We start from the raw sequence: 14,264 nt of genomic DNA, 5'->3' as shown, positions 1-14,264 counted from the left end.
CCATAGTTACTTTCCTTTGCCAGCTGTGATCGAGTGGGGGCGGGTGGTTGGTTTACAGGGAATTAAAATCAACAAAGGGGGCGGGTTTGCAGCAAGGAGAAACACACACAACTGTCACACCGCAGCCTGGCCAGTCATGAAACTGGTTTTCAAAGCCTCTCTGATGTGCAGCGCACCTTGCTGTGCTCTTCTAATCGCCTTGATGTCTGGCTGCTCAAAATCAGCCACCAGGTGATTTGCCTCAACCTCCCACCCGGCCATAAACATCTCCCCCTTACTCTCACAGCAAGCAGCAATAACAATGGGAATGTTGGTTGCGCTGAGGTCTAACCTAGTTAGCAAACAGCACCAGTAAGCTTTTAAATGTCCAAATGCACATTATACCACCATTCTGCACTTGCTCAGCCTATAGTTGAACTGCTCCTTACTGCTGTCCAGACTGCATGTATGGCTTCATGAGCCATGGGAGCAAGGGGTAGGCTGGATCCTCAAGGATAACTACTGGCATTTCAACGGTAATTTTCTGGTCTGGGAAGTAAGTCCCTTCTTGCAAACACCCTGGAGTTCCGAAAGATGCGAGCGTCATGCACCTTTCTCAGCCATCCCACATTGATGTCGGTGAAATGTCCCTTATGATCCACCAGTGCTTGCAGCACCATTGAGAAGTACCCCTTGCAGTTTATGTACTGGTTGGCAAGGTGGTCTGGTGCCAAGATAGGGATAAGTGTTCCATCTATTGCCCCACCACAGTTAGAGAACCCCATTGCAGCAAAGCCATCCACTGTGACCGCACATTTCCCAGAGTCACTACCATTGATAGCAGAACGTCAGTGATTGCATTGGCTACTTAGATCACAACAGTCCCCTCAGTAGATTTTCCCACTCCAAATTGATTCCCGACTGACCGGTAGCAGTCAGGTGTTGCAAGCTTTCACAAGGCGATTGCCACTTGCTTCTCAGCTGTCAAGGCAGCTCTCATCTTGGTATTCCTGTGCTTCAGGGTGGGGGAAAGCAACTCACCAAGTTCAAGGAAAGTGCCCTTACACATGCTAAAGTTTTGCAGCCACTGTGAAGCATCCCATACCCGCAACACTATGCGGTCCCACCAGTCTGTGCTTGTTGGCCGGGCCCAGAATCTGCATTCCACTGTATCAACCAGCCCCACTGCCGCCATGATGTCCCAATTGCCACTGCCCATGCTTTCAGGAACATCTGTGTCCACATCCTCATCACAATCGTCCTCTTGCTGGCATCTCTTAGCCAGGTTCCGCACATACTGCAGGTGTTCACAAAGCTCACAACAGCAGCAGTGAGTTGAGCAGGCTCCATGCTATGGCATCTGTATGGGTAACCCAGGGAAAAAGGCGCAAAACTATTGTCTGCCGTTGCTTTCATGGAGGGAGGGGAGACTGACAACATGTACCCAAAACCACCCACAACAATGTTTTTGCCACATCAGGCATTGGGAGGTTAACCCAGAATTCCAATGGGCAGCAGGAACTGTGGGATAGCTACCCACAGTGCACCGTTCCGTGAGTTGATGCTAGCCATGGTATTGAGGACACACTCCGCCAACATAATGCACTTAATGGGGACATACACAATTGACGTATAAAATCTATTTCTAAAGATAGACTTCTATAAAATTGACCTAATTAGCTATCACCATATTTTAAGTTAAACTCTTTCCTCCTCACATGTAGGGTTGGTGAGCAGCAGCAGTGGAAGACCTCCCTCCGTATTTTTCCTCTGCAGCCCTCACAGCTGCATCCTGGGCCCCAGGTAGAGTTGCTCCTAAATGGGAGGGGACAGTGCAATAGGCAGGGTGGATTTGATTTAAATCACTAGTCAAGAAGACTCAATTTAATCATAGATTTCTACATAAAAATTCATTCTTGTTGGTTGTGACCTTAATACATATTCTTCACAAATCAGAGAGATGTAGGTTTCAGTTTTAGAAGGTACACATTATACATTTTTAAAGTGATTTATTTTGAAAACTTTTCAGATTAGGTTTACAGCTGTATCAGAAAATGAATGATGGTTTGGTATTTCATTTACCAGAGGTAATTGAAACAGATATTTATGAAATCATTGGGAGGTGAACTCTCTCTAATTCAACAGGTTAATCATTAATATTTGGAGGATTTTCTTGCCCTGCTGTATTAGGAAAAGAACATCACCAGACAGACATTTAAATTGTTTTATTTAACTAAAACAACAACATTATGTATTCTGGATTTTTTTCTTTAACAGCAAATATATTTGAACAAAACAAGCATGAATTTTTGAATTTAGACATTCAAGTTTTTTAAAATCAGGTTTGTTTTTGTTTAAATTGTTTTTAACAAATAGTTATGAAATATTAAAAAAAAACCCAACAATTAAATCAACTATGGCAGCCATGTCAACATGAGAAACTTAAAATACTGGCTTCTGCAGCTAACTCATTCATCGTCATCTTCATTTTCCTGTTTGTTCATAATCTGGAAAAGAAAAAACAAGCTTTCCTGCTTTTTCAGGTACCAAATGAAGAAAATATTCTTTCCACACCAGCAGAAGAAGTTACTACTGTTAAAAGTGAGATTATCACTTCAACAGTCTCTGAATCCAACTGCTTAAGTGACTTCCACCAATTCACTGGTGTGACTTTCTTTAAAACATCAGCAGCAAACATATTTCTTGAATGGTTCACCCTTAGCTCTGAAGTTTATTATAGTTGGCATTATGGAGGGATGATTGCTGGATGTCCATGTAATAGCCAACTCCTCTTCGTTCAGCAGGTAAGGTCTGACCCTGGTACCAAGTACAGTATTAAGAATATTTGCAAGAAAATGAACTGGAGATAGTGCTTGTCCCATTTGTTTTTTTAATGCTTGTCATTTAACTCTGTCATTGCATATTTCTCTTTTTAAGATCTCGCTCAGTTCCTTCCAAATTTCAACAGCATCAGCAATAAAACAACTATTTCCCTGCATTTTGTTCAAGGCTACAGAAATAGGCTTTAGGGTACTCAGCATGTGTTCAACATTTTCTCAAACCCAATGTTGAGAACTTTGGCTGTGACAGTGCCATCTATTTTTTCATGATTTAGTTCACAAACTGTCATCAGATTAAGCCAGTTCTTGATATACTGCTCAAAACAGTTCACTACTGAGTTCCATCGCATGTCTTGTGGGAGAGTTAGCTTGGTTCCTCCCACTTTTTTCAGAGCAGCTGCTGCAAAGTGGTGGTTAGGGAAGTATTTTGCAATTCCAACAACATTAGCCTTTATTTCTGGAACATTGAAGTCTTTGGCTAGGAGGTGCATCAAATGAGCACTGCAACCATATGTTATTAGCTTGGGACTCCCTTCACTCTCTTCTAAATCATTTCTTCTCATCTTGGATACATTTGCAGCATTGTCTGTGACCAAGCTACGTACTAGACATTTGAATTTTTTTCCCACAGTTTGTTATAGCTTTTACTTCTACTTCTTGTAAGCATTCTGCTATGTGTGCATTTCCTGATGTATCAGTTGTTTCTGTAAGGAAGACATTCCCTTCTTCTCTTGTCACACAAGTACATACAACAGGATCATTGTGGACATTGCTCCACCCATCAAGACTCAGGTTAACAATTCTACCCTCTAGACCTTTTGCACACTGCTCGATTTCTCTTTTATACACTTTATCCAGCAATTTTCCTGAGACATCTGCTCTGTTGGTTGGACTTTATCCTGGTCAAAATGACTGAACCATGCTAATGAAGTGTGGGTTCTCAATCATTTGGCAAGGAGAGTTTGTTGCATAAACAAACCGGGCAATCTTTTCTTCAATTACCTCTTTTTGTAATCTGCTGGTTCTTATCACAAACTTATAGATGGTTGTTTCTGCATGATGGAGATTTTTTTTTCTTTTTTGCTACAGGTGATATACTGGGCTATGTGACATACATGATGTGAGTATGAAAGTGGGTTAGGGCTTGGGGCACTAATGCTTTCTTCCTTCCTCTGAGTGATGTGGGGAACCCGCAGCACCCTTTGCTGTTATTTTACTTTATTTTATTAATAAAGTTTTAAAGTTAGTCACTTGGTATGCTCCTTCATCTCCTCCCCTAACCATCCTGCGGCCTCAGCCTGATCACCTGACGCCTCAGGCAGGTTGGTAACATAAGTCTGTCACAAAATTGTAAAAGGAAGATCTGCCTATTTCAGCTATTTATTTTTTATCACAACTGCATCTAAAATGATAGTACCAGAGAGTAACTAACAACTATATTTTTTGCTCAAACATGACAATTCAAGAATAGTCTAGAAGGAAGACAGGCAGTCCTTAAGAAAGTAGCATGAAATAAAAAAGTTTACCAACCTGAAGATCCTGCATGTTCAGACATGTTCCTTTCATAATCTTCAATGCAGCTTCCTCCTGAGAAGGAACACTTCTCATGATGCTGTTTCATTCGGGCAACTAGGCCTTGCATTTCTTTGTTGCACTGTTTGCATTTTGCATACTTGCCTGTCTTACCCACAGGCAAAGGAACTTCATTAAAATATTCCCAAACTGGGTCTCTTTTACAGCCTGCTGCCATGATAGGCTTTCCCTTCTAGTGAGAGAATAGTATTGGTAGATCTCAAATCAACAAAGGCTACACTCAGAAAGACCTCAAGACTTCTGGAATATGCTGCTCAAACAGTTTCACTTTTTTTTCTATTGCCCATCCCTCCCTTCTCATATTTATCTCCAGATTTCTTCTCCTTGTCCAGATCCATTCCGCCCCCAACAATCTTCTATTCATTTAACTTTTTGAAACTTTGCACTTTTAGAGAGAGGTAAGGGATTGACTCTGTGTACACAAATCTGCAGAGGGACAATAGGGTTGAGGTCTGTTATTTCTCACCTCTATATATTTATTTATTTATTTAAAAACATTTTTGCGGTTAACAAGCATGTTATCTCTGGAGACACAAATCCAGTTTGAGAACTGCAAAACTAAGCATCTTTGACGGTATCTAGACCAGTGCTACTCAAAGTGGTGCTCCGCGGACTGGTGCCGGTCCACGAGCCATCAGCTGCTGGTCTTCGCGCATATTGGAAAAAAAAATTGCTGGTCCCCCACATCAGATAGCTTGAGTAGCACTGATCTAGACTGAGCACTGAGTCCCACTGGGTAGATAGAAAGATTAACCTAAATAATCTATACAGAAAACATGTAACCTCATTCATTGTCTACCATGGGGACAGAATTTAGCTCTGAAATGCAAAGCTGAATCCATCTTAAACTTTGACACTTACACACATCTGCCATCCTGCAAAGACAGTAGTGATGATAATGTGCATAATTAGGGCAAGCCCAAGCATATGTGAAGTAGCATCAACGCCAATGAAAGTTAACAATGTAGAGTTCTACCCATCCCAATTGTACAGCAAAATGCGCACCTCAGTTCTGCATGGTGTGAACTGAACCTAATCAGGGCAAGTAACTCATTCTTAGATCTGCAGCTCATAACTACAAAGAAGAAAGATATTCTTTACGTGGAAGATGGGTTGTTTTAAAAGTTCTTTACTGATGCTTTTACACAATGAATAGGGCTTCTCTTCACTGCATCCAGGAGACAGCACGAGCCAGAAGCATCGGTTAAATTGAAGGTAATAAGCTTATAACCAAAGAGGAAGGGAACACATGGTGGCAATTATCATGCAGTTACAGGCTAATGCAGTACAACTTGATTCCAAATAACATTTTTGTAGAATGCCATTAGATCATATCTCCTTTAACTTATCTGCCCCAAACAAAAAGCAAGCCTTAGATTGCCACCCATTATTCATTTTAATCCTAAACATTTAGACCATCCTTAACTTCCAATTTTAACTATTAGTTCCTTTTTAAATTTTAACCTCAACTCCCTTATTGGCCCTGCTTCCCCACGTGTGACTATCTCACAGGGGCCTGGGAGGCTATTCAGGGCTTCCTCACTGTTGCTAGCAAAAGAGGAATTCTGGCAATCAAGCCTTTTCCATTAGATAAGCACAATCCCTGCTGAGTATTTTGTAGAAACACTCCCCTTTATTTCACTTGTACAGTGCTAGGACTGAACTAAATACTCAATTCAAAAGGCTATCAAACTCTAAAATAGCCTTAAAGGTAGGTTTTGTAATAAAGCTGTTATGGTCAATAGTAATTCTATGAAGTCTTACAGTTTATTTTTAGAAGTAACCATTCCTCTGCAGCACTGAGAACTGCAGTGTTATACTGACTTCATTAAGTTGGGAAGCAGCAGAAAGTAATCATTAAAACAGGATGTTAATTTATACATGGCCTATGAAAAACTGAAGTCATTTTACACTCACTGCAAGGTAACATCCCAGAAACAGGGCCTCAGTAAGAAGGCAACTTAAATTCAGTTATAGTACGTTCCTTATTAAACACTATACAAATTAATCCTGTTCCCCAAACTTAGTTCCAGCAAAGTAGGTATTATCCCCATTTTAAAGGTGGGAAATAGAGGGGGCAGTTCAGGGGATGCCCAAGATGACAGCCTCAATACAGCTGAGATTAAAACTGAGTTCCTTGCTCTTCTCTCTACTCCTTACACCTATTTTACCCCTCCTCTATCTCAACAGAGTCAGAGCAAGACGGTTCCTGGACTACGACCAGAGACTGCTTGGATCCCCTGACGCTTGCTCAGCACACGGGGTTCTCCACCCTTCATACTACTGGTGCATACTTCAGGTGATTGCAGCCTTACTGCCCACTGCTCAGGTTTACCTCGACCGGCTGCAGATGGTACTCCTTGCCCACCCTGCACCCCTGGGCTCCCCTGCCCAGTCATCCATCCTCCCATCCCACCCGTACACCGCGAGCCAGCGGAACAATTTGCAGCCGGTTCACTTCCGGACCACGCCAAGGAAACACCTGTACATGCTCATGCTTCACATCCTTCATTTCCTAACTCTCGTGTCCTGCCCTGATATGAAATGGTGGGACCCACTGACACCTGCTAAGGGTGAGGAACCCTGGTGGGCCAGCCTATATTCCACCCTAGTCCCAAGGCCCGCCGGGGATATTAGTTGGGGACTCGTCCACGGAGCAGTGAGCACAGGTGTGTACTTGGTGCGGTTCACCCTCATCCCGGACGCCTGCCCCTATTGCGGCGTGAGGGAGACTCTGGTGCAGTGTACCTGGAGTGCACCAGGTTGCAGCCTCTGTTCCCACTCCTCCTGAACATCCTTTTACATTTTTGGCTGCACTTTTCCTCTCACCTTTTCCTATACTCACACCCTAGCCATGGCCCCACAAAGTCGCGGGACCTCCTCGTTGACCTCCTCCTGGCGATGGCCAAAGTGGCCACCTACAATACCAGGGAGAGGATGTTGGCTGGGGGGGAGAGGGGTTCTTTGTGACTGTGGGGCCTATTTCCAGTCCTCCCTCCTTTCACGCATCTGCGCAAAGTTCCTCTGGGCAGCGTCAGCTGGCTCCCTTGACACCTTCGAAAAGCAGTGGGCACTGTCCAGGGTTCTCTGCTCGGTGTCCCCTTCGGATTCCCTTTGTTTGACCCTTTAACACTGTCCACTGTAATTATTTGAGTTCCTGGACCCTGTGGATCCTCCCCTAAGGCCCCTGGGGGAGGGTCCTTTAGCAAGGGGCGGGCTCAACCCAATAGGACCTCAATACACTGATTTGAGGGAATATATCTCCTGAAATAGTGCTCCTGAAGAAGGAGGGATGAGGTAGATCACCAGAAGGAAAATAAATGTACAGCGCTGCAAAATCTGAGGGTTTTTTTTATTAACACAGATACATTTACTTGTCTTCTGGTTTGTTGAAGCAGTATGTCAGGCAGCACTTGCCACAGTAATGTCTGTCAAAGTGACTGGCCATGAAGACTCCAGCCCCACATTCCTCAGAGGGGCACTCTCGGCGCAGGCGACTGATTTTACCATTCTCATCCACCTGTAAAAGGAAAGGCTCCATAAGTAATGTTATATCTTTCTAGACACACCTTGCCTCAAAAGTGCCACTAATCCCTCAATGGGAAGCCACAGAAGAATGGTTTATTAATTAGAGAGATCACAACTAAGTCTGTTGTAGACATATGATTTACCATTCCAGGCATCAGTTTTCGCCAGTGCAATCAACTTCCAGGTGAGGCTGCAAGTTTACAAACTCAAACTTTTCTGACCAAAATTAGAAGCATTTGATTACATTGGCCACTTTCTCTTCATATTTACAAAATTTATGTTTGCGAACAGGAACAGGTTCATAAAGCAGCCCCAAAAAAAGCTTTGAGGAAGTTTATTGCTCTTACAAGTTCTGCGTTTTCTCCAGTTACTCAAATATGCAGATGTAAAGAAAATCACCTGGAAACTAGAGCTTATGGATTCAATAAACATCAAGGGATGTACTAAATACCTACATGCTTATTACTGGTGATGCTATAGCTCAAACTCCCCCTTCTATCAAGGAGTCAAGTTTACTCAATTCTTTTAGTTACTCTTACCTTGTAATATTTAAGTACAGCAAGCTTAACCTTCTTTCTCTTATGCTTGTTCTTCTTGGGGGTAGTGTAAGACTTCTTCTTTCTTTTCTTAGCACCACCACGAAGTCTCAGCACAAGATGAAGAGTCGATTCCTGTTAGAAAAACAAAGATAATATAGTACAGGTGCGGGCAAACTTTTTGGCCCGAGGGCCACATTGGGGTTGCAAAACTATATGGAGGGCTGGGTAGGGAAGGCTGTGCCTCCCCAAACAGCCTGGCCCCCTCCCACTTCCCACCCCCCCTCAGAACCCCCAACCCATGCAACCCCCCCCTGCTCCTTGTCCCTTAACTGCTCCCTTCCGGGACCCCACGCTCCTAACTGCCCCCTCCCCGGACCCCAACACCCCCTGCTCCCTGTCCCCAACTGCCCTGACCCCGAGCCACACCCCCGCTCCCTGACAGCCCCCCCACCTATCCAACAGCCCCTGCTCCCTGACCGCCTCCCCCCCCCCAAACCTCTGCCTCATCCAACCACTCCCTGCTCCCTGTCTGCCCCCTGGGACCTCCTGCCCCTTATCCAACCCCGCCGCTCCCATACCATGAAATCAGAGTGGAAGGAGCTTGCAGCCGCATGTCCCAGCCGGAGCCAGTCATGCCACCCAGGGTGCTGGCAGCATGGTGAGGTGAGCTGAGCTGAGGCTGCGGGGGAAGGGGAAAAGCGGGGGAGGGGCTGGGTGCTCAGGAGCCGGGCAAGACGGTTCCGTGGGCCAAATGAGACAACTTGGTTCCAAAACATGCAGGCTAGTAAACAGTAGCAGCCTTCAAGCAGAGACTTTTTTTTTTTTTTTAAACACTACACATACAGTGATCTGTATTACAAGCACATCTCAAGTCCAATCACTAAGTACTAGTGCTTAGTATAGAGAAATTCTGAGCAGTGTCAAGTGAGCAATGAGTTTGCAGTTGAACAAGCTGCAGAAGTCCTCTTGCACATGCTCTCATAAGAGACTAGATGATTGCAGTGTTTTGTTTCACTTCTTCAGTGACTTAATTCCTAAAAAACCAATTGTCAGTACACTCATCTGGAAATGCTGCCATAGATCTGTTACAATATGCCCATACTTCTGTGTTTAGATCAAGTTACTAAGCTTAACTAATGTCCTCCAGCTTCTCTGGGATAATACTGTGCTCATCTTTGCACTCGTAAGCTTCCCCTTCCTATAGCAGCAGTTGGCTCATATGCCACATCATTGCAGTCTTCACCACATCATTGCAGTCTTACCATGCTCTCAGGAAATAGGTCTGACGTTGCACTCCATATGCTTCATGAAAATATGCTTGGAGCGCGAGTATAATGTAACTGGAATATGCTTTATACAAAAGGTCTCTTGTAAGGTATCATTACAAAGCTTATAATCTACTCAGTATTATTCTTGTATCTAAAACTAGAAATATGAAGTTAACTCTGAGATCCTATGGCAAAGTGTGGGCCATTAATGGTGGTTTAGAATCTTGACAATTGGCTGTAAATGGCTCTGTTTACTTGTAAGCCTTCCTGTGTTCCTGTAAGTCAGGCCGGAAAGAATGGAGACTTGGAGTCTCACAAGACATGTGACCATGTCACCTGGTACTGGAATCCATCTTAAACCTGGTGCTTTTCCATTTAGGAGGTGGAGTGGAAACCCAGAAAGACAAAAGATTCCCACTTTGTGCCAAAGCCATAAAAGGGGGTGGAACAGAACAAAGGGGGCTGCAGTCATGAGAAATCCCCTAGTTATCGCCTGAGTTGGAACTAACAAGAACTGTACTAGGGGAAAGGATTGGGCCCAGACTAAGGAGGAGTCTAATCTGTGAAAGAAGCGGGGAGGGATAGCTCAGTGGTTTGAGCATTGGCCTGCTAAACCCAGGGTTGAGAGTTCAATGCTTGAGGGGGCCATTTAGGGTTCTGGGGCAAAAACTGGGGATTGGTCCTGCTTTGAGCAGGGGGTTGGACCTCCTGAGGTCCCTTCCAACCCTGATATTCTATGAAAGAAGCTTATTGGAACATCTCTGAGGGCGAGACTTACCTGTATTCACTTTCTTAATGTATTAGGTTTAGACATGCGTATTTTGTTTTATTTTACTTGGTAACTTACTTTGTTCTGTCTGTTATTACTTGAAACCACTTAAACCCTACTTTTTATAATTAATAAAATCACTTTTGTTTATTATGTAACCCTGAGTAAGTGATTAGTACCTTGGGGAAGCAAACAGCTGTGCATCTCTATCAGTGTTACAGAGGGCGGACAATTTGCGTTTACCCCGTATAAGCTTTATACAGAGTAAAACGGATTTATTTGGGGATTTGGATCCCATTGGGAACTGGGTGTCTGGGTGCTGGAGACAGGAGTACTTGCTGAGATGTTTTCAGTTAAGTCTGCAGCTTTGGGGGCATGGTTCAGACCCTGGGTCTGTGTTGCAGCAGGCTAGCACGTCTGGCTCAACAAGACAGGGTTCTGGAGTCCCAAGCTGACAAAGAAAACAGGCTCAGAGGTAGTTTCAGCATGTCAGGTGACAGTCCCAAGGAGGTCTTTGTGACCAAACCCGTCACAATAGGGTTGCACACCCTTGGAGCTTCTGCAATTCTCCATTATACTTAGGGCCCTACCAAATTCATGGCCATGAAAAATGTGTCATTGAACACAAAATCTGGTCTTGTGTGTGCTTTTACACCCATACTACACTGATTTTATGGAGGAAACTAGCATTTCTCAAATTGAGGGTCCTGATCCAAAATGCACTGCTGCCTTCAGAGCAGGGTGGCCAGAGAGTGGCGGAGGCTGACTGAGTGCCCAGCTCTGCAGGCAGCAGCTCCGACTTCAGAGCTGGGCTCCTGGCCAGCAGCCACCACTCTCCAGCTGCCCAGCAGTGAAGGCAGCATTGCCGCCAGCAGCACAGAAGTAAGGGTGGCAGTACAGCAAACCCCACCCCCACAATAGCCTTGTGACTCCCCACCCCAACTACTCCTTTTTGGGTCAGGACCACTACAATTACAACACCGTGACATTTCCGATTCAAATAGCTGAAATCATGAAATTTACGATTTAAAAAATTCTATGACTGAAATTGACCAAAATGGACCGTGAATTTGGTAGGGCCATAATTATACCATATGCAGTCTCTGAAAGATACACACCTTTTGAATATTGTAGTCAGACAGCGTGCGTCCATCTTCCAACTGCTTGCCAGCAAAAATAAGTCGTTGCTGATCAGGAGGAATTCCTAAGGAAAAGTGAATCAAGATTAAATAAAAAAATCTACTCAAATTTCCTATAAGAGTAGAGTCAAAAGCAATGCTCACTACAGAAATAAAATTTACAGAACATAGACAGCAGGACATGAAGATACACTTACAAAACTTTTCTGTAAGTGAAATTTAATTTTGATACTAGTGATCATAGAACAGGGGTGGGCAAACTTTTTGGCCCGAGGGCCACATCGGTGTTGCAAAACTGTGTGGAAGGCTGGGTAGGGAAGGCTGTGCCTCCCAAAACAGCCTGGCCCCCGCCCCCTCTGAACCATCCAACCCCCTGCTCCTTGTCCCCTGACTGCCCCCTCCCTGGCCCCCTGCCCCTAACCACCCCCCAGGACGTCACCCCCATCCAACCCCCCCTGCTCTGACTGCCCCGCCCCCAGATGGGCCCCCCAGGACTCCTATGCCTATCCAGCCCCCCCTGCTCCACATCCACATCCCCTGGGACCACACCCCCATCCAACCCCCCCCCGCTCCCTATCCACACCCCCGTCCCCTGACAGCTCCCCCTCCCCCCCCCCCCGGGGCTCCCACACTTATCCATCGCCCCCCTGTTCTCCATCCCTTGACTGTCGTCCCCCCCGAACCTCCGCCCCATCCAACCAGCCCCTGCTCCCTGTCTGCCCCCCGGGACCCCTTGCCCCTCATCCAACCCCCCCACCCCCCATGCTGCTCAGAGCAGCAGGAGCTCGCAGCCCCACCGCCCGGCAGGAGCAGTGGCCCAGAGCGCTGGTGGCGTGGCACACTGAGGCTGCGCGGGAGGGGGAACAGTAGGGGAGGGGCCGGGGACTAGCCTCCTTAGCCAGGAGCTCAGGGGCTGGGCAGGACAGTCCCACAGGCCGTAGTTTGCCCACCTCTGTCATAGAAAATACTCTCCGATTTTTGGGAAATGATATTTGAGGTAAGTTACTCTTTATCTAAAGGAGAACGATCAGAGTAGGGAACACAGGAGTCCAAAGAGTATTGAACTTACCTTCCTTATCCTGGATCTTGGCCTTCACATTTTCTATAGTATCAGAAGGCTCAACCTATTATTAAAAAAAGTGGAAAACCACTGTTAAAACTCTGAAGTAGAATTATATTAGCTATATAGGTCTATGAAATTTTTTCAGTGAAAGCTACAGGCCAGATTTTCTAAGGGGCATCAAACCAATCTTATTTCTTTGCAGTAATATTGTCATTTGCGCACAGTGATGTACAAAAACAGACACCAAATTCAAATTGTGGACTCAAATTTTAAGTCTTTCAAGCAACAGATAAAAATAGCTTAGAGATTTAGCAGAAACATAAGAAATGTAATTTGTATAGTCTATTTCAACTGACAGTAAAAGAGTTTTCTACATGCACTTATCAACCCCATAACTTCTGGTTACAAGATGCTTAAGAAAAAAATTATACTTTCAAGATCACTCATGAGTCTGAAATTCTCCTTCCTACTTGCATGAAACCACCTGGAGGAGAGCTCTGCATGTTGGGGAACAAGACTACAACAACGCCTTACCAGTTTGTAAATTAATGGGGCTTTATTATATTTTCAGTGCATTTAGTTTATACATTTGACACTGTGCCTAATCAATGTCTCCTATTTGTGTAGGTCTTTCAGAAAGCAAAGAAGGGAAGCATTTGACAGAACATGGAAGTGGGATTACAGAACCACAAAAACAGGTAATCAAGGGCAGACTTAGTGTCTTAAACAGTGAAGTCATTTTTATGCATTCGCTGGATCTTGAATGTTTCCATTTCAACAGTACTCTTTACCCACCAACTATAGAGGAGGCGGATTATATATAACGCCCCCTCCCCGCGGGAGATATTTAGGGGGTTCCTGGTGGGCTTTCCCATTCTGCGCCTCCTTGTGCATCCTGCTTCGAACTGTCCCAAAGGAGAGGCCGCCTCACAAGAAGTTTGAAAAAACAAAGCCACCCTTGCCCGAGGACTGAGCCGCGCCTTGGCTGGCAGCGGCGAGAGGCGCCCGGGCCGCGCGTGGCAGCGTTCGGTGGGGAGAACTCGGCCCTCTGCCCCCACCCAGTATCCGCGTCCCCTACAGACAGACACTGGCCGTGTGCGCCCAGGGGCCCCCATCCCCACACAGGGCGCCTACAGATGGGGAGGGCGCATGGTCCCTCCGACCCCCGCACAGGGCGCCTATAGATGCGGAGCAAGGGTGCATACCGCCCCACACATAGGGCGCCTACTGCTAGGGGAGGGTGCGGCCCCTGGCGCACTCACCTCGAGGGTGATGGTTTTCCCGGTCAGGGTCTTCACAAAGATCTGCATGGCGCGGCCGGCACCTGCGGGCAAAGAGAATGCGGTGAGAGGAGCACGCGGTGAGGGGACCGGAATAGGTGGGGGAGAAGCGAACACTCACCACAGACCTGCTCGCAGAATGGCGGATGCCGGAAAGAGAGCCCTCTTCGGCCTGCACGGGGTTTCCAGCCTAGGGAGAGGAGGGGCCTCCAGGCCGGCGCGCCGCTCCGCGCATGCGTTGGGGCGGGACTACAACTCCCAGCATG

The 14,264-nt window shown here is 45.8% G+C and overlaps 1 protein-coding gene across 2 annotated transcripts; it reads right to left on the bottom strand.

Moving 5' to 3' along the window:
• Positions 1-7,745: 7,745 nt before the first annotated feature.
• On the bottom strand, positions 7,746-14,259 carry RPS27A (ribosomal protein S27a). Of its 2 annotated transcripts, none has more exons than XM_027832211.3 (6): positions 14,127-14,259; positions 13,981-14,042; positions 12,725-12,779; positions 11,635-11,720; positions 8,480-8,611; positions 7,746-7,932 (listed from the first exon to the last, which is right to left on the bottom strand). In XM_027832211.3, the coding sequence occupies exons 2-6, from the start codon at positions 14,026-14,028 to the stop codon at positions 7,783-7,785; spliced, it is 471 nt and encodes a 156-aa protein (XP_027688012.1). In that variant the 5' UTR covers positions 14,029-14,042; positions 14,127-14,259; the 3' UTR covers positions 7,746-7,782. The 2 variants fall into 2 exon arrangements, with proteins under 2 accessions (XP_027688012.1, XP_007070121.1); XM_007070059.4 differs by having other exon boundaries at positions 14,120-14,211.
• Between the last annotated feature and the right edge of the window lie 5 nt (positions 14,260-14,264).

This window comes from Chelonia mydas, chromosome 3, assembly GCF_015237465.2.
Source record: "Chelonia mydas isolate rCheMyd1 chromosome 3, rCheMyd1.pri.v2, whole genome shotgun sequence".
Lineage (NCBI taxonomy): Eukaryota > Metazoa > Chordata > Testudines > Cheloniidae > Chelonia > Chelonia mydas.
This window is presented reverse-complemented; position numbering and strand designations above follow the sequence as displayed.

Bases quoted from the DNA above. Each gene is read 5' to 3' on its own strand.
- RPS27A (XM_027832211.3), bottom strand. From the start codon at position 14,028: ATGCAGATCTTTGTGAAGACCCTGACCGGGAAAACCATCACCCTCGAG. The intron at 11,721-12,724 runs GTAAGTTCAATA...ACTTTTCCTTAG, and splicing joins CAAGATCCAGGATAAGGAAG to GAATTCCTCCTGATCAGCAA. The intron at 7,933-8,479 runs GTAAGAGTAACT...TTCCTTTTACAG, and splicing joins CTGTACTTAAATATTACAAG to GTGGATGAGAATGGTAAAAT.